The sequence below is a fragment of the Ovis canadensis genome, chromosome 1 (genome assembly GCF_042477335.2).
Source record: "Ovis canadensis isolate MfBH-ARS-UI-01 breed Bighorn chromosome 1, ARS-UI_OviCan_v2, whole genome shotgun sequence".
In the NCBI taxonomy this organism is placed as follows: Eukaryota; Metazoa; Chordata; class Mammalia; order Artiodactyla; family Bovidae; genus Ovis; species Ovis canadensis.
The window spans coordinates 89,581,474-89,602,281 of record NC_091245.1 but is presented as its reverse complement, the minus strand read 5'-3'; the positions used below and the strand labels follow the sequence as shown (position 1 = coordinate 89,602,281).

General features: G+C 41.7%; 1 protein-coding gene and 1 long non-coding RNA gene across 2 annotated transcripts in view; one reads left to right on the top strand and one right to left on the bottom strand.

Moving 5' to 3' along the window:
* LOC138445814 (uncharacterized) overlaps window positions 1-18,351 on the bottom strand; it is a 32,084-nt gene extending 13,733 nt beyond the window's left edge. The window contains exon 1 of the long non-coding RNA XR_011259006.1: window positions 18,183-18,351. This is a non-coding gene — a long non-coding RNA (uncharacterized lncRNA). The remainder of the gene's footprint in view (window positions 1-18,182) is intronic.
* Window positions 18,352-19,429: 1,078 nt separating this feature from the next.
* The window catches only part of ADORA3 (adenosine A3 receptor), a 33,052-nt gene continuing 31,673 nt past the window's right edge, over window positions 19,430-20,808 (top strand). The window contains exon 1 of the mRNA XM_069599942.1: window positions 19,430-19,648. Coding sequence (XP_069456043.1) covers window positions 19,533-19,648 — 116 coding nt within the window. The 5' untranslated portion in view covers window positions 19,430-19,532. The remainder of the gene's footprint in view (window positions 19,649-20,808) is intronic.

Here is a 20,808-nt window from a genome sequence, read left to right as displayed (position 1 = left end):
CTATAGGTTTTTTTTTTTTTTAATTTTTATTGGAAGAGAATTGCTTTACAATATTGTGCTGGTTTCTGCCATACATCATCGTGAGTCAGCCACAGGTATATATATGTCTCCTCCCTCTTGAAACACCCCTGATCTCCTTCCCCACCCCACCCCTCCAGGTTGTCACAGAACCCAGGGTTGAGCTCCCTGTGTCACACAGCAGACTCCCACTTGCTATCTGTTTTACACATGGAAATGTATAAGTTTCTATGCTATTCTCTCTTGTACTCTGAATTTAAAAACAACTTCAACTCTTGCAACCATCCTGTGGGACAATATGCTGTCATTACAACAAATGAGATTGTATTAATACTGAAAGTTACTCTTGGTGTGTTCGTTAGGTGAAATAAGCTTGCAGGACGATATGCATGGTGTACTCCTCTATGTAACAAAGGGAAAAACATACATATAATAATGATAATAAAAACGCTTATTATACACAAGGCATTGTTCAAAGTGCTTAACATTTATCAACTTAATCTTCCAAATATTCCTATAAAATGGAGACTAATATTAGCTCAATTTTATATGAAGAAATCAAAGTATGGAGAAGTTAAGTAACTTGCTCAAGGTTGCTCAGCTAAGTGGCAAAGTCAGAATTCAAACCCAGGCATCCAGGCTCCAGAGTGTCTACTGTTAACCAGAATGCAATACTCTAAATGCCTTGGAAACAGAGAACATTTCTAGACAAATACACAGCAAAGTGTTAACAATGGTTAGCAAAAATGTGGAAATCTGGGATTGGATGAGGGACAGGAGAGGAAATTTTATTTTTATAGTACACACAGCTGTACTTTGGGGCATTCTTCTTACACTATCCAATTAGTTACAGTTTAAAAAACCTTTAAGAGCTGCAGACAACCACTGAATTTGAAGTAGCCTAGTCAAGGGAAAGCGGGCTTCCCTGGTAGCTCAGTGGTGAAGAATCTGCCGGCAATGTAGGAGGAGCATGTTTGATTCCTGGGTCTGGAAGATCCCATAGAGAAAGAAACGGCAACCCATTCCAGTGGTTTGGCCTGGGAAATGTCCTGGACAGAGGAGCCTGGTGGGCTACAGTCCATGGAGTTGCAAAGAGTTGGACACGACTTAACAACTAAACAACAACATTGAGAGAAGAGATTAAGAAGATTCTGTTTTTAGAGGAGAGAATGGGAACTGCATTGGATTTATAAGTAAAAAGGAAAGAGTATGGATGTGACTTAAAGAGAAGGGGGTATGCGAAATACATGGAGAAGTCAAGTTCATAGAGACCGAAAGTATTGTGGTGGTCACCAGGGGCTGAGGAGAGAGGGAATCAGAAGCTGTTGCTTAGCGGGTGTAGAGTTTCCATCTTACAAGATGAAAAGTTCTGGGATGGGTGATGGCATGGTTGCACAGCAATGTGAATGTATTTAACACGATTGACCTGTGCACTTGAAAATGGTAATGCACTTAAGATGGTAAATTTTATGTTCAGAGTATTTTACTACAGTAAAAAGTATTGAAGAAGAGAAAAGAGAGAAAAAGGAGAAAGATGACTGAGGAGCCAGTAGAAGCAACAAAGAAGGCAAGGAGTTGAAATCGGTGCATGGAGGTGTGATGAGAAACTTGGGCATCTAACCCTGTGGACTTTAATGATCCGCACTTTAAATATAAGGTCTCAACAGAGGGGAAAACCTGCCATCTCCATGTACAGAAATGAAATATTTTACGCATTTTTTAAGTTAACCGGTAATTGTCCTTTTGGTGGATGGCTGGAGAGTCCCGTGGAGAATTCCAGCACATTACACAGTTGTTTCTACCCTGAGATGGACTGTTCTGGTTTAAAGGAAAGGTTGCTGTTTTAAAGCAGGAGTGGTCTACTCTCTGAAAAATTTGAAAACAGACTGATCCTCTGCTCTGCAGAGCAGTACGGATAAACAGGGCCGCCTGCAATCACGGCAGCCTGAGAGGGAAAGGATCAGGTTTCATCTGCTGGGACACCTTGCAGGCCTGGAGACAAGCCTCTGTGAGGTGGCCCTGTTCCAGCAGATCCCAGCAGCTCCTTTGCCAGGTCTGCTATTAGCTCCTCCATGTTTTCTCTTGAGCTCAAGCCAAGGTCTCTGGAGGAAGGAGCATGCAGTTGCCTTTCATATCAGGCCTTCATGATACACAGTGGACAGGTAGTACTCAGCCCTGAGTGACTCCCAGGGCCGGGTGTTGGGAGCACTATTGTGTCTGCAAAAGCTACCCTCTAAAGAACGGGGCTTCCCTGGTGGCTCAGAGATAATGAACCTGCCTGCCAATGCAGGAAATGTAGGTTCGATCCTGCGCTGGGAAGATCCCCTGGAGAAGGAAATGGCAAGCCACTCCAGTATTCTTGCCTGGAGAATCCCATGGACAGAAGAGCCTAGTGGGCTACAATCCATGGGGTTGCAAAACAGCTGGACATGACTCAGGGACTAAACAACAACAACAACAACAAAGAACTCTTCAGTCAAAGCCAAAATAGCCATTCTCACTTGAGATCTTGAGATACTGATATTTCTGACAATTTTGGAGTACACATGAGATTTTCTTAGTTTCCTTTTTTTCCCCTCCTAAAAAAAATGTTTGGGACTGGATTGGATGGATTCCATCTTAGAGTACGACATGTTTTCATCTTGACAAGTAAGAAGAGGTCCCACCTTTCTATCTTCTTCCTATGATCATTGTTTCATCCTCAGATAGCTAGCATAACTTTAATTATAGCTATATTTACTAAGTGAATATGATGTGCCAGAAATCATACTTGAACATTTCTCACAACAAAATACTGCAATAGAGAGTATTGCATCATTTTACAAGTGGCTGCAACTGATCTTCAGAGAGAGTCTTATTGGGAAGCCACTTAGCTGTGGCAGAGGTGGGATTTGAACCCAGATCTGTTCAACTCCAAAGATGGTAAATTCATATGTTAACCATATACATTATACAATACACTAGATTGCCCTTTCAAATGCAAATAGGAACTATGTGTTTCCTTTTTTTTAATAGGATAATTACTTGGCAATGTTTGTTTCTGCTGTACAACAATGTGAATTGGCTGTTAGGTATATACATATTCCCTCCCTCTTAAGCTTTCCTCCCCATCCTCATCCCACCCCTCTAGGTCATCACAGAGCGCTGAATAGACATAGAGACAGGACTTGTGCACACAGCAGGGGAAGGAAAGGGTGGGATGAACTTAGAGAGTAACACTAACATATATATACCACCACATGTAAAATAGCTAGTTGCTGGGAAGCTGCGGTTATACACAGGAACTATATTTTTAATCAAGTAGCTCCTTAATAAATAAGCGGTCAGAGCTGCAGCATAAATGCAGAGTTGTACCTTGCCTGACACCTCAGATTCTCCTCTGCCTTACTATGTGTGAATGGCGCTTGCACATGGAAACTTTCGAAGCTATCTTTACTCAGCTACTGAATACCATGAGGCCCTAGAGGGTTATCCCTGTGTATCCCTGTGCATGCCTGCATGCTCATGCTCAGTTGTGTCTGACTGTGTGTGACCCCCATGGACTAGCCCACTCTGTCCTTGGAATTCTCCAGGCAAGAATACTGAAGTGGGTAGCCATTCCCTTTTCCAGGGGATCTTCCCAACCCAGGGATTGAACTTGGCTCTCCTGCATTGCAGGAAGATTCTTTACAATCTGAGCCACCAGGGAAGTACATGATCTTAATGATTATTTATGCTACTTGAATTCAGGTTCTCAATCTTTATACAAGCTACTGAGTGCCTTTACAAAGGCAACTTGGGAGCACTCTGTTAAAGAGGTGATTTTCTAAAGCAGGTTGACCTTTGTAAGACCAAACTCTACAATGGGTGGAATTTTTATTATGTATGGAAATATGTTTTCAAAGATAGCATTTTTATACTTCCCCCACCCCACAGCCCATATAAAAATACATAATAGACTTTTAATTACAGAAAAGATGGAGTGAAAGTAAGCAGATTTAGTTTCCTGTCAGAAATGAGTAATAAATTAAACAAAGTATATGAAACAACAATATTTGAACACTGGATATCAAGCTGTGAAGACAGTGGTCCCTGAGAGAAGGAAAACAAATGAAGTTAGCTCCACAGTTACTCCCAGCTTAATTCTGGGAGAGTGTCTAGGTTTCAAAGCAGGGAGGAGAAATCCAGGCAGAGCCTGATGATTGAGACAGAGGTGGAGAGCCTAGGGAGGACAAGGTGGCTAGAATCTGCAGAAGAGAGCCGGGAGAGAACCGGAGAGAGCTTCACAGAGAGAAGCCCCCGCTCATTGCAACTAGAGAAAAGCCCATGCAAAGCAATGAAGACACAGTGAAGCCAAAACTGTTGTTGTTCAGTAGTTCAGTCTTATCTGACTCTTTGCAAACCCATGGACTGCAGCACGCCAGGCTTCCCTGTCCTTCACCATCTCCTGGAGCTTGCTCAAACTCATGTCCATCGAGTCGGTGATGCCATCCGACCACCTTGTCCTCTGTCGTCCCCTTCTGCTACTGCCCTCAAGCTTCCCCAGCATCAGGATCCTTTCCGATGAGTCAGCTCTTCACAGCAGGTGGCCAAAGTATTGCGCTTCAGCTTCAGCATCAGTCCTTCCAAAGAATATTCAGGACTTATTTCCTTTAGGATTGACTGGTTTGACCTCCTTGCAGTCCAAGGGACTCCCAAGAGTCTTTTCCAACACCACAGTTCAAAAGCATCAATTATCTGGCACTCATTTTTCTTTATGGTCTAACTCTCACATCCATACATGACTACTGGAAAAACCATAGCTTTGACTAGACAGACTTTTGTCGGCAGAGTGATGTCTCTGCTCTTTATACACTGTTTAGGTTTGTCATAGCTTTTCTTCCAAGGAGCAAGCGTCTTTTAATTTCATGGCTGCAGTCACTGTCCAAAGTGTTTTTGGAGCCCAAGAAAATAAAGTCTGTCACTGTTTCCATTGTTTCCCCATCTATTTGTCATGAAGTTATGGCAAAAAGCCAAAAATAAAGTAAATGAAAAAATATTAAAAACAGAAAAGATAAATACACTGGATGAGATTAACAGATTAGATACCACAGTATAAAAGAGCAATAAACCTGAAGGTCTAGCAATAGAAATGATGCCAAATGAATCAGGGAGAAAGAAATTTAAAAAAATTTAAGAACATCGGTAAGTTGTACAACTTCAAGCAGCCCAATATACATGTAAATAGAGACTCTGAAGGAGAGAAGAGGGAGAAACAGCAAAAACATTTAAAAAGTCATGGTTGAAAATTGCCAAACTTGATGAATACTATAATGCCACAGGCCCAAGAAGTTTAATGAACCCCACGTAAAACAATCGTAAATAATTACAGCAAAAAACAAATTGCTCAAAACCAGAGATAAAGATAAAATCTTAAAAGCTACCAGAAAGGGAAAAAAAGAAGACACGTTACATATTGAGCAACAAAGAATGAAAGAAGATGAATGTCAGGGACAATGAGACACAAGACCACAGAGCAAAATCTTTGAAATGCTGAAAGAAAAATTTGTCAACGTCTAGCAAAAATGTTTTTAAAAAATAACTTTTGCAGATAATTCAAAAATAGCTTTTCCAGGCATATAAAAACTGAAGGAATTCATGACCAGCAGACCTCCACAACCAGAAATGTTAAAGGAATTTCTACAGGGAGAAGAATGATACGAGATGGAAATCAAAGGAACAAAGGGTAGTAGAAATGGTAAATATAGATATAAAAAAAGTCTTTATTGTTAAAAAGTTCTTTAAAATAATTGAGTTTGGAAAGCAAAAATAATAACAAGGTATTGAAAGGTTTATAGCATTTGCAGAAGTAAAATGTATGGCAATAGCACAAAGGCCAGGGAGGGGAAAATGGATATATATTGTCTCTAGGTCTAGTCAAGGCTATGGTTTATCCAGTAGTCATGTATGGATGTAAGAGTTGGACTGTGAAGAAAGGTGAGCGCCGAAGAATTGATGCTTTTGAACTGTGGTATTGGAGAAGACCCTTGAGAGTCCCTTGGACTGCAAGGAGATCCAACCAGTCCATTCTGAAGGAGATTGGTCCTGGGATTTCTTTGGAAGGACTGATGCTGAAGCTGAGACTCCAATACTTTGGCCACCTCATGCGAACAGTTGACTCATTGGAAAAGACTCTGATGCTGGGAGGGATTGGGGGCAGGAGGAAAAGGGGATGACAGAGAATGAGATGGCTGGATGGCATCACCAACTGGATGGACGTGAGTTTGAGTGAACTCTGGGAGTCGGTGATGAACAGGGAGGCCTGGTGTGCTGTGATTCGTGGGGTTGCAAAGAGTCGGACACGACTGAGAGACTGAACTGAACTGAGGTCATTATATGATGTGTTAAATGGTATAATATTATTTGAAGGTAGACTGTATTTTGCAAATCTTTTGTTATAAAATAATAAAACAAAGAGTTATGGCTAATAAGCCAACCAAGGATATTAAATGGAATCATTTAAATTATAATTATAGTAACAGGACAAGGATGCCCCCTCTCATTATTCCTTTTCCACATTGTACTGGAAAAGTGAAAAGTGAAAGTTGCTCAGCCGTGTCTAACTCTTTGGGACCCTATGGACTATAGAATCCATGGAATTCTCCAGGCTAGAATACTGGAGTGGGTAGCCTTTCCCTTCTCCAGGGGGTCATCCCAACCAAGGATTCAAATCCAGGTCTCCAACATTGCGGGCAGATTCTTTACCAGCTGAGCCACAAGGGAAGCCCATCCTAGCTAATGCAATAAGACAAAAGGAAATAAAAGGTATTCAGACTGGGAAGGAAGAAATAAAACTCTCAATTTTTGAAGATAAAATGATAATCTATGTAAAAAATTCCAAAGAATCAACAAAAAGCTCCTGCAATTAAAATACAATTGTTGCAAGGTTGCAAGATACAAAGTCAATATACAAAGCTCAGTTGTTTATATATTAGTAATAATCTTAATTTTAAGAAGAAAACACAATATTATTTACATTAGCACCCTAAAAATTAAATTCTTGAGAATAAATCACAAAAATATTTATGTGATTTATGTGAGGAAAACTATAAAGCTCTGATGAAAGACATAGAAAAAGAGGTAAATTAGTGGAAAGATATTTCATTTTGATGGATAGGAAGACTCAATATTGTCAAGATATCAGCTCTTCTGTCTAGAGTTGTAGACTCAAAATGATCCCAATCAAAATCTCATCAAGTTATTTTGTCAACAACCTAAAGTTTATGTGGAAGTGCAAAAGATCCAGAATAGCCAATTGAAAGAGAAGAACAAAGTTGGAAGACTGATACTTCATGAAATTACTGCATAGTTACAGTAATTGAGACAGCACAGTATTGGCAAAAGAACAGATGAATAGATCAATGGAATGGGATAGAGAGCCAAGAAAAAGACCTACATAAATACAGTCAACTGATCTCTGACAAAGGAGCAAAGGCGATACAATGGAGAAAAGACGATCATTTCAACAAGTGGTGCCAGAACAACTGGACATCCACGTGCACAAAGTATCGAGCACAGACCATATGGGCTTCACAAAGACTAACTCCAAGCGGATTGTGGACCTCAGTGTAAAACGCAAAATTGTGAAATTTCCAGAAGATGCTGTAGGGGGAACCCTAGATGACCTTGGGTAAGGTGATGAGTTTTTAGATACAGCAGCAAAGGCACAACTGTGAAAGAAAGAATCCATAAACTGGGCCTTGTTAAACTGAAAACATTCTCCTCTGCTGAAGACACTGTCAAGAGAATGAGAGGAGAAACCAGAGTCTGGGAGAAACTGTTTGCAAAAGACGTATCTGGTGAAGGACTGTTAATCAAAGTATACAAAAAAACTCAAAATGCAGCAATAAGAAAATGAAAAATCAGATTAAAAAAGGGCAAAAGACAACTCCCCAAAGAAAATATGCAGATTTTCAAAAAAGTACATGAAAATATGCTCTATGTCATACATCACTGAGGAAATGAAAACAACAGTGAAGTACTTACTACCACATACAGTAAAATGGCCAGAGTCTAAAACAGTGACAACACCCAGCGCTGATGGTTGGTGGGGATGTGAAACTGTACTCTCTCTAAAAAGACAGTTTGGCAGTTTCTTGTAAAACTAAGCATACTTTTATCATGTGATCTGATATTGTGCTCCTTAGTGTTTACCCAGACAAGTTGGAAAACATGTCTATGCAAACACCTGCGTATGGATTTTTATGGCAGCATTGTTCATATTGCCAAAGCTTGGAAGCAGCCAAGATGACTTTTAGTAGGAGACCGGACAAATAAACTGTGGCACACCCAGACAACGGACTATTACTTGGCACTAAAAATAAATGAGCTATCAAACCATGAAAAGAAGGAACGTGAAAGGCATATTACTAAGTGAAAGCAGCCAATCTGAAGAGACCACATACTGCATAATCACATTCTGGAAAAGGCAAAACTGTGGAGATGGTAAAAAAATCAGTGGTTGGCCAAGGTTGGCAGATGGGATTAATAGATGGAACAGTAAGGATTTTTAGAGCAGTGCAACTATTTTGTATAGTATTATAATAGTAGATATATATTGCTATACATTTGTTAAAACCCACTGAATGGACAACACCAAGAGGGAAAAGTAAAGTATGAGCTTTTGGTGATAATTGTGTGTCAATGTAGGTTCTTCAGCTGTAGCAAATTGTAACAAAAAAGCCCCACACTGTGTGTGTTGATAGTGGTGGAGGCTGTGTGTACTGTGGGGCAGGGGATATCTGTGAACTTTGTACTTTGCTCTGTTCTTTCTATGAACTTAATACTGCACCTCATGCGAAGATTTGACTCATTGGAAAAGACTCTGATGCTGGGAGGGATTGGGGGCAGGAGGAGAAGGGGACGACCGAGGATGAGATGGCTGGATGGCATCGCTGACTCGATGGACGTGAGTCTGAGTGAACTCTGGGAGTTGGTGATGGACAGGGAGGCCTGGCGTGCTGCGATTCATGGGGTCGCAGAGAGTCAGACACGACTGAGCGACTGAACTGAACTGAACTGAAAAAGTAGTTTATTTTAAAAAAATCTTCTTAAATAATAGTCCAAAAGAAGACACAGAAAGAGGAAACAAGGAATGAAGAACAATGGAACAAACAGAAAACATATAACAAGATGGCAGATTTAAATCTAACCATGTCAATAATTACATTAAATGTTAATTAAAAGGTACAGATTATCAGTTTATATACAAAAGTAAGAATGAACTACATATTGCCTCCAAAGAAATCCACTTTAAATATAAAGATAAAAATAGAATAAAATTAACAAGATGGAAAATAATACAACATGGAAACACTAATCAAAGGAAATCTGGATAGACTCTATTAATATCAAACAAAGATTTCAGAGCAAAGAATATAACTAGGGGTAAAGAGAGGTATTTCATAGTGATAAAAGGGTCAATTCCTCAAGAGGACACAGTAATCCTAAACATACATGCAGTTAATAATAGAGCTTTAAAATACTTAAAACTGATAGAACTGAGAGAGGAAACAGACAAATCCACAATTATACCTGGAATTTTAACACCCCTCACTCAATAATTATTAGAACAAATAGAAAGTCAGCAAGTATACAGAAAAGCTGAATAACAACCATTAATTAAGCCTAATTTGGCATTTATAGAACTATCCATGCAATAACAGTAGAATATATACTCTTTCCAAGTACACATAGAACATTACCACAAAAACATAAAACGAATCCTGAAAAAACTGAAAAGGGATTAAATCCTACAAACTTTTTCCTGACCACATGGAATTAAGTTAGAAAGAAATGATAGAGAGATATTAGGAAAATCCCCAAACATTTAGATATTAACACAGTTCTAAATAATTTGTAAGTCACAGAAGAAATCAAAAGGTAAATTAAAAGGTATATTGAAATGAACAATAAAAATATAATATCAAAATTTGTAGACACAGCTAAAGCAGTGTTTAAAAAGAAATTTATAAAACTAAACATCTCTATTACAAAAAAGAAAGGTCTCAAATCAATGAGACCTTAAGAAACCACAAAAAGATGAGTAAATTAAACCCAAAGCAAGCAGAAGAAAGAAAATAATAAAGATAACAGCAGAAAGCAATGAAAGAGAAAACAAAAATAATAGAGACAATCAAACAAAAGCTGACTCTTTAAACATATCAATAAAACAAACCTCTAGTTTGACTAATCAAGAAAAAAAGAGAAAACAAAATTACCGAAGTGGGGACACATCACCACAGGTCCCACACACATTAAAAGTATTTGTTCTTGTTGCTCAGTTGCTAAGTCGTATCCAACTCTTTGCAACTCCATGGACTGCAGCATGCCAGATTTCCCTGCCCTTCACTCTCTCTAGTAGTTGCTCTAATTCATGTCCATTGAGTCTGTGATGCTATCTAACCATCTCTTTCTCTGCCGCCCCTTTCTTTTGCCTTCAGTTTTTCCCAGCATCAGAGTCTTTTCCAATGAGCTGGTTCTTTGCATCAGGTGGCCAAAGTATTGGAGCTTCAGCTTCAGCATCAGTCCTTCCAATGAATATCCATGGTTGAATTCCTTTAGGATTGACTGGTTTGATCTGTGAATATTATTTACAATCTTACTGATAAATTCAACAATTTAAGTAAAATTGTTTAAAATTTTTGAAAGATAAAGCTAAATAAATTTAAATTCTAGTTAAACAATCTTCCTATAAAGAAAACTCTGGAGCCAGACAACTTCATGAGCAAATCTTATCAACTATTTGATGATGAAATATCATCAAATAGTTGATGATGAAATATCATCAACTTAACCAAAGCTCTTTCAGCAAAAGGAAGAGAATATTTCCCAAATGAGTCTATGAAACTGGTGCTGTTTTGATACTGAAATCAGATTTTCCCAACAAGAAAACTATATCCCTTCATGAAATTAATGCAAAAATTCTTAAAATTTTAGTAAATTGAATCTAATAATACTTGAAAAGAATAACATATATGATGTCCAATGGGATTTATCCTAGAGCCCAATCTATAATTCAAAACTAAATTTTTAATTCCTATATTAACAGACTAAGAAATAAAAAGAAATCATATTATGTCAATAGATGCATAAAAAATATTTGACAAAGGTCTAATATCACTGACATAAATTCTTATTAAAATAGGGACAGAAGGGAACGTCCTTAATCTGATTAAGCACCTATGAGAAACCTACAACAAATATCACAGGCTAAAGGCTAAAGTCTTTCTCCTAAGATCAGAAAAAAGGCAAAATGGCCACCACCATTATTTCTTATCCAACATTGTAAGGGACATCCTAGCCAGCAGAATAAGTCAAGGAAAGAAATAACAGATATTCTGTTTGGAAAATGAGTAAATTATCTTTATTATGACATGATTGTCTATGTAGAAAATCTTATGTAAGTTCAATATGCAAAAATTAATTGTACTTCTTTACTCTGGTAATGAACAATTAGAAAACTGAATTTAAAAACAATACCATTTGTCACAATAATAGCAACGAACAATACTTAAGGATAAAACTAACAAAAAATATGCAAAATCTGAATACTGAAAGCCAGATCATTGCTGAAAGAAATTAAAGAAGGCGTAATAAAATGGATACATTGTCTTCAGATACTGTATTTTAAGGTTCTGTGTTGTTGAGATGGAAGTTCTCTCTCCCAAACTGATCTCTCAGATTTAACACAATCTCAATCAAATTCCCAGAGACTTATTTGCAGAAATTGAAAAACTAATTTTAAAATGTGTATGAAAATCCAAAAGACCTAGACTACTCAAAACAACTTTAAAAGAGAAGAACTAAGTTGGAATACTAACAATACTTAATTTCAAGACTGATTATAACACACAACAATTAAGATGATATCATATTGGTATAAAAATAGATAAATAGATTGATGGAACTGAATATAGAGTCCAGAAGTAGACCCACACATAATGGCCAACTGATTTTCAAGAAAGATGCCAAGACAACTGAATGGGAAAAGGACCATCTTTTCAGCAAATGGTGCTGGAACAATTGGATAGCCATATGCAATAAATGGGGCTTTCGTGGTGGTTCAGACAGTAAAGAATCTGCCTGCCAATGCAGGAGGCACAGGTTTGATCCCTGGATTGGGAAGATCCCCTGGAGAAGGAAATGGCAACCCACTCCAGTATTCTTGCCTGGAAAATCCAATGGACAGAGGAGCCTGGCGGGCTACCATGGTCCATGGGGTCACAAAAGAATTGGACTTGATTTAGCAACTAAACAATAATAACAAATGCAATAAGTAACCCTCAACCCTTACTTAACATCTTATACAAAAACCAGCCTGAAATGGATCATAGACTTGCATATGAGGCTAAAACTATAAAATTTGTAGGAGAAAACACAGAGGAAAGTCTTAGTAGCCTTGGACTTGGCAAAGATTTCTTAAATATGATGCCAAAAGCACAAAAGACACAACCAAAAATAAGGAAACTGGGTATAAAAATAAATCATCAAAATTAAATCTTTTGTTCTTCCAAAGGCACTCTTTTTTTTTTCTTTTTTTTTTTTTAAAGTAGAAGGGTTAGCTAAAGACTGGAGAAAATATATGCAGAATATATATCTGACAAAGGATTTGTAATTAAAATAAAGAACCCTAACAACTCTATAAGAAGATTAGAAACCTAATTAAAAATAGGCAAAAGATTTAACAGTCACTTCACTGAAAAAAAAATAGACAAATGTTAAATAAGTATACAAAAAGATGCTCAATCTCGTTAGTCACTGTGTGCTTAGTGGGTCAGTTGTGTCGGACTCTTTGCGACCCCGTGTAACCTGCCAGGCTCCTCATGGGGATTCTCCAGGCAAGAATACCAGTGGGTTGCCATGACCTTAGTTTGACTTATATGAGAGATGAAGTGAAGTGAAGTGAAGTCGCTCAGTTGAGTCGGACTCTTTGTGACCCCGTGGACTGTAGGCTACCTGGCTCCTCTGTCCATGGGATTTTCCAGGCAAGAGTACTGGAGTGGGCTGCCATTGCCTTCTCCAGGGGATCTTCCCAACCCAGGGATCGAACCCGGGTCTCCTGCATTGCAGACAAACTCTTTATCAGTTGAGCCACCAGGAAAGTCCTCATTGGTTATTAGGGATAGACAAATTAAAACAGTGGTATACTACCGTGTAACCACTACAATGGCCAAATTAAATCATCTGGCCAGTCCAAGCCCTGGCAAAAATTACTGGCATTTATTATTGGTGGGAGTGTAAAATGGTAAAAAAATAAAATAAAACGCTTTGGAAGTTTCTAAGGAAGCTAAATCTACATCTACAGTATGATTCACTTATTCCATAATCATATTTTTACCGAAGGAGATATGTGTCCACATAAAAACTTGTGTGTGAATGTTTATGGCACTTTTATTTGTAAGAGTCCCAAACTGGGAACAATCCCGATGTCCATCAACAGGCGATGCGTAAGCAAATAGCGATAGATCTATACAGCAGCATCCTACGCAGCAATGGCAATGAACGAACCATTGATTCTCATAAGAACTGATAAATCTCGAAGCAATTATGTGAAAAAGTCAGTGAAAAGGAGTGCACACTTACTGTATGACCCCATTTATATAATTTTCTACAAAGTACAAACTATAGCAACAAAGAGCAGGTACTCAGTAGTTACTGACTGGAGGAGGAATTATCAAGGGGCATGCGAAAACTTTTGGGAGCAATGCATATGCTACCTTGATCATGGTGATGGTTTCACATATGTAAAAACATCAAATTTTGTACGTTACGTATGTGAAGTTTGTAGCATGTTAATTATCTCTCAGTAAGGGTGTAAAACCAAAGAATTCATTTTCGATTGCTATCCATTGCACACTGGAACATAACTGAAACAAAATTACTCTTGTTATGTGCAGTATAATCTGATACACACATCTCATTCCATTCCATTTAATCAAAAATATACTCTGATCAGATCAACTGTAAATTGATTTCGTACTTCTACAGGGGATTGGGATCTGCAGTTTGAAAAACACCGCTTTAAAATATGTTTGAAAAATGGATGGCGTGAGTCCCAAACAGTATCTTACACTGTCAAGTTCCTCTGAGTCCGTTTCTATGTCTTTACCTCTGACTTTCATCTCCCCTTCTGTTAACATGGTTGAGAAACTATAAAACTTTATAAAGTAAAAGTCCCAATCTTGCGTTGGAAACTGAGACTCTCATCCTTTTGCCGCCATCTACCCACTGTCTTGTTCTGGAGACTGCTGATCTTATGATCTCATAATGAAAATTCTTCTGTGATGACTGCAGGCGAGAGGAACACTATAGGGGGCTTTTGAGGAAACATGAGATGGCAGCTACCGACCACACAGTTACTGTGGCTGCCAGGGCTTTCGGGCTTTATGAACATGGGTTGCAGCTGCTGTTATCATTTCCCTCATCAAAGTAAGTAAGTGGGCTCCAGCAGTGAACCTATTCTTTGTGATGACTTAGTTTTCAGCAGAATTTACTTTTAGTAGTTATTTTTGCATAAAGAAGGCCACGTGAAAAGTGGTTCTTTGTTTTCTAGCTTCCACCATGTTAACAGTGATAGCTATCTGTGCACGACAGGGTTCAGCAAAGAAGAGAAAACACCAGGGGAGGGAAGCAAAGAACGACAAATGTTGAAAGAAATCTAGGCTTGAAGTTCTGCTATGAAGGATGTTTCCATATGCAACTTTATCTTCATGTGCCTGGCAGTCTCTGTTCAATTAGGCATCATCTGTGTCACAGGAATTGGTATAATGCGCAAATTCAGTCCATTTCATGTCTATGAAGATTTTATTTTATTGTTTTTTAATTTTTATTGGAGTATAGTCAATTTACAGAGGTGTGTTGGTTTCAGGTGTACCATTAAGTTATACATCAAGTTTGACTCTTTTTTAAATTAGATTTTTTCCCCCATATTGGCCATTACAGAGTATTGAGTAGAGTTCTCTGTGCTCTACAGTAGGTTTTTATTAGTTATCTTTTTCATATATAGTAGTGTGTATATGTCAATCCCAAACTCCCAGTTTATCCCTCTTCTCGTTTTCCCTCTGATAACCGTAAATTTGTTCTCTTTATCTATGATTCTATTTCTGTTTTGTAAATAAGTTCATTTGTACCATATTTTGTAGATTCCGCATATAAGCGATACCATATGATGTTTGTCTTTCTCTGTCTGACTTACTTCACTCAGTATGACAGTATGTTCATGAAGGTTTTAATCAATGAACTCAGAACCAAAGGAGATAGAACTCAGGCAGAAGTTTGGGTTGGGATTCCAGCCTCAGCATTTTTCTAGAAAGTGGCTGTGGACAAGCTGCTGGAAGAGCTGCCATGATTTTCCAAAGAATGCAGCCTTCCCACGGTTCCAGAAGAACCAGTGTGGTGGATGCCCAAACTAAGCTCTTGGCACATGGAGGGGAGATGGGATTGTAAACAAGAGCTTAAATCCCTAGCCTTGGCTGCTGCTACTGCTAAATCACGTCAGTCGTGTCTGACTCTGTGTGACGCCATAGACGGCGGCCCATCAGACTCCAGTCCCTAGGATTCTCCAGGCAAGCATACTGGAGTGGGTTGCCATTTCCTTCTCCAGTGCAGGAAAGTGAAAAGTGAAGGTGAAGTTGCTCAGTCGTGTCCGACTCTTTGCGGCCCCATGGACTGTAGCCTACCAGGTTCCTCCATCCATGGGATTTCCCAGGCAAGAGTACTGGACTGGGTTGCCATTGCCTTCTGCCAGCCTTGGCAGAGTGGCCTAAATCTCAGTTGATTTAACTCCCAAAGTCTAAGATCTGGATTTTGCTCAGATAAGCAGCAGCCAGAAGTTCTAAGTTCAGAATTTGAACAGTCTTAGGGGGTGGGGAACCAGTTTATTGACGCTATTGCCTCTGGGCCAATAGATTTCAGTATTGAGTTCACACCTTCCTTATACAGACCTGGGGCTTCCCTGATGGCTCAGATGGTAAAGAATCTGATTGCAATGCAGGAGACCTGGGTTCGATCCCTAGGTTGGGAAGATCCTCTGGAGAAGGGAATGACTAACCATTCTAGTATTCTTGTCTGAAGAATCCCATGGACAGAGGAGCCTGGCGGGCTACAGTCCACGAGGTGGTCAAGAGTGGGATATGACCGAAAGACTAACATTTTAACTTTAACTTTATATAGAACTAGTAGAGAGCATGTTGCTGTTGTTCAGTTGCCCAGTCGTGTCCGACTTTTTGCGACCCCATAGACTGCAGCAAGCCAGGCCTCCCTGTCCCTCACCATCTCCTGGAGTTTGCCCGAATTCATGATCATTGCATCGGTGATGCCGTCCAGCCATCTCATCCTCTGACACGCTCTTATTCTTCTGCCTTCAATCTTTCCCAGCATCAGGGGCTTTCCCAATGAGTCAGCTGTTAGCATCAGATGACCAAAATATTGGAGCTTCAGCTTCAGCATCAGTCCTTCCAGTAATATTCAGGGTTGATCTCCCTTAAGACTGACTGGTTTGATCTCCTTGCTGTCCAAGGGAATTTCCAGTGAATATTCAGGGTTGAACTCCCTTAAGACTGACTGGTTTGATCTCCTTGCTGTCCAAGGGACTTTCAGGAATCTTCTCCAGCATTCGAAGGCATCAGTTCTTTGGTATTCTGCCTTCTTTACTGAGACAGCATGACAGACTGGCAAACACCTGGTTTTGGTGTAGGCAAACTTTGGTTCAGATTCTATCTCTGCTGCCTGCCAGCCTTATGACCTTGGGAAAACTGCTTAACCTTTGAACGTCAGACTTCTCATTTAGTGCTGCTGCTAAGTTGCTTCAGTCGTGTCCGACTCTGCAACCCCATAGATGGCAGCCCATCAGGCTCCACTGTCCCTGGGATTCTTCAGGCAAGTGCAGTAGTTCTCATTTGGAAGTGATTTTGCACCCCCCTCCCCACCCTGCCCAGGGAACATTTTGTAACATCTAGACACATCTTTGATCGTCTTGACATGGGGGAGGAAGTGTTATTAGCATTTAGCAGGTAGAGGCCATGGATGTTTCTAGACATTCTACAATGTACAGACTGCTTCTCACAGCAAAGAATTAAGTCAACAGAGCTGAGGCTTGGAAATCCTGGTTGAGAGATAATGTATACAAGTGTCTGGCATAAAATATGAAGGTGCTAGATCAATGGTACTATCATCACCCAATGATCAATTCGGTGTGGCTAACTGAAAACCAGATTCTGGGGAAGAAAGGACTGTGCCAGTCTGTCTTAGGTGCTGGAAAAGTCCCCAACAGAGCTACCTGAAGTGCACTCAGTAGTTAATGCAGGGGTAGCAAAGAGGTTTTAAGTAGTGACTCTGGAGCCAGCCTGCCTGAATCCAAATCCTGGCTTAACCATTTACTACCTGTATATTCTTGGTCAAGTCATTTAACCTTAGTCTACTTATCTATAAAATGAGGACAACAATGATACCTGCTTCACAGAGAAGTGTTAACACACACAAAGGACATATTTGCATAGTTTAGCAACTGCTCAAGTGATATTTTCTGTTATTACAAGGGGAGTAGTTATGGAGACAGTGCTGAGAGGGGCACTGATTTTAAATCAGAAGCTCTGAACTTTTTTATATGAACCATGAAGGGGAACACAAACCAAACAGAAATGGACAATTTGCACAGCAATATAAAGTTCATCAACCCTCGAAGGACCCAGTATGAGCTGCTGGGCAAGTTGCCAGGTGTTTATAAATATCATCTCATTGAATCCCCTTGACAACCCTTGATATGGCTCTCATTAGCCGATTTCAGTCTTACTTTACACATATGGAAAGATGCTCCAAACAAAGCAACTTGCTCACACCCACACAGTCCTAAGAAGTAGAGCTGGGGTTCTGAATTCAGGCAGGACTCTGCTGTTTAGAAGCTCAGTCATGTCCAACTCTTTCGTGACTCCCATGGGCTGCAGCCCACCAGGCTCCTCTGTCCATGGGACCCTCCAGGCAAGAATACTAGAGTGGGTTTCCATTCCCTTCTCCAGGGGATTTTCCCGACCCGAGGGTTGAACCCAGGTCTCCTGCATTTCCGGGGCTCTTTACCACTGAGCCACCAAGGACGTTGCAGTTAGGACTCTAGCCTGCGCTTCGAGGGGTTGAAAATCAGAAATGCTCACCTCAGGGCAGATTCCTTATATTCAGTTAGTTGGCGTGTTCTGTGTTTAAGGATGGAAAGAACAATGTAAAGGCAAGTCTCTCTCTAGTGCCAGCTGGGACAAACAGCCTGGGGTATGTGAGGACAGGTGAAGGGGAGCAGGACTCAAGTGACAGGAGCAGATCTTGCTCTTGTCCAGTGACAACAAGTAAGTCCAGGAAAGTCTCCTTGCCTTGCTGAGCAGCGTCAAGCCTCTCACGGAGAACATTTCTTGGTAATGGCCCAGGCCGGGCATCCTAAGAGAGATGTAGACCATTAGTCAGCATTAGTACTTTCTGCCATGTGAGGATATTTTCTAGAGGATTCCTAAAACGTTCCTCCTTTCACTAAATGTTTCATGAGGCTAGTACTGTGTGTGTGTCTAGTGGGATGAGACCACAATAGCCTGGGCCCAGGGAGCCAGCAGAACCAGGAAAAGGTCCCTGGTAAAGATGTGGTCTTCCTCTAAACAAACAGCTCTGTTTAGATAAGGGTGGAAATGGCAGCTAAAAATAGCCAAGAGAATGCATGCATGCTAAGTCACTTCGGTAATGTCCAACTCTTTGTGACCCCATAGACTAGCCCGCCAGGCTCCTCTCTCCATGGGGTTCTCCAGGCAAGAATACTGGAGTGGATTGCATAGAGGATCTTCCTAACCCAGGGCTTGAACCTGGGTCATGTCTCTTACATATCCTGCATTGACAGGCAGGTTCTTTACCACTAGCACCACCTGGGAAGCCCCCCAAAATAGCCAAGAGGCCTGACTATATCCAAAGACTCGTTGAGGGGTTGTACTCTCTGGTGCTCAGAGCTGGGGCTGTAACGTAGGCGTTATTTCATGATCTCTGGCTTTCCTGGGGGTCCCCTTCACCCCATTCAGTGTTGGAAGGTATCACACACTGCTCACACCCAGAAAACCATCTGGGCACACCCTCCCCCCAGGTCTCCTGCCTCACTGCCGGGACCATGGGGCTGGAGGCCTTCCCCCGAACTCGGGGCCCCACTCACCCAGCAGAAGCCAGGAGGAGCCCAGCGTAGGCCACAGCGCCTCAGGGTCATCCTGTGCCCTACGTGTTCCATGGGAAACTGTTCTTCCTGGGGTGGGCAGCAATGCTCTCTCCAGTTCACTAACCTGGTTGTTTAAATATAGGAGAGGAAACAGCTGCTGGTTGGGCGGAAGTTTCTGAGAAGACAGGGTTTCGGCAGGGGTTTGCTAAGGCTGATAAGGACACAGCGTGTGCTCCCAGATGGGTGTCTGCTGATTCACTTTGGGCCTTTCAGACCCCGCCTCGAGCCACCGCTGTCAGAACTTGGCTCCACACGCACATCTGCCATGGAGAGGAGAGTTATTTTTAAGCTGATCTTTGTGACTTCCTCTCTGCCCTCCTCCTTGCTCTCCTTTCTCAGAGGCCCTGAGAGCAGCTTCCTGCTTCAGCCACTGGACCACAGGTGATGTGTGCAAGGTCGTGGAAGGCGAGGGCGGGCCCTGTGGCGAGGCAGCTGCCCAGGGCGCTGTCCTGACAGGCAGAGGCCCAGCCTGGCTCCTCTTACAAGAGGATTGTGGGAGGATCCCCGGCTCTGGGGATGCGAGCAGGGAAAGGAGACACAGCCTCCAAATCAGCCACTCATCCCGGTGACTGTAGACCGCGGGCATCGCGGAAACTGCAGTTCCAGGATTCTTGGGGCCGCTCGCAGAGCATGAGCACCTGGCTGGACCTGATTCTGACTGGGGCGCTGCTCTCTGGGCCAGGCTATGCGGACCAGACTAGCTCACTCCCGCGGTGTGCGGGAACACCCTTCCGGAGTCCAGTTCTCTCAGAGTTCCAAAGGCGCACTTCGGCTGGGTGAACCACCAGCATCCTCAGATTGTGCGGCGAGTGAATCAGCCCCACAGCCCCACCCCTCCTCACCGCGTTAGAGCCAGGGAGCTGAGCTGACGGTACTGTGACTCCTGGGGGGGGGGGGGGGGAGGGGGTGCCCGGGGCACGAATTCCACCCTCGCGCCCTGACACTACCCCCACCCCCACCAAAGACTCCGTGAGCTTCATTCACCTCCGTGTTCCTGCCTCCCTCCAGTTCTCAGGCCCACGGCTGAGCTCAGCTGCCTGTGAGGACCGGTCCCGCGGCCTCGGCGCAAGGGATCATTGGATCTTTGCAGGGACCTCCTTCCTTGTCATCTCCTGCGGGAGACTGACATCAGGGAGCACTTAGCCCCTTCCTCGCCCCTCTCCTAGCTGACCCAACATCCAGGGCCTGAAAACTCCTCTCAGCTGGTGTTTCCTTCATCAAATAAACGAGGCTGAGGACCAGCAGGGGGCAGTTTAGGAAACTGGTGCCTCCTCTCCCAGACCCCAGGGACTGAGGCTCAGTCTTACCTGGTGGGAGTCCTAGCTAGGCAGCCCCTGTGACCTAGTCTATGTCGCGTCGTGTCGTGTGGTCCCCCCTCCAGCCCGGGGGACAGTAACCAGTCCACAGGATGCTCAGAAAGGCCTTTCCAGGTTAGAGTCTAAGTTAAGAACATGCCCTTTCATCTAGAGGGTTCCCTCTTTAGGAGAAGAGGAGCCCCTGGGGCCGTCTTACTGTCCAATTCAGGATTTGAGCTGCTCACC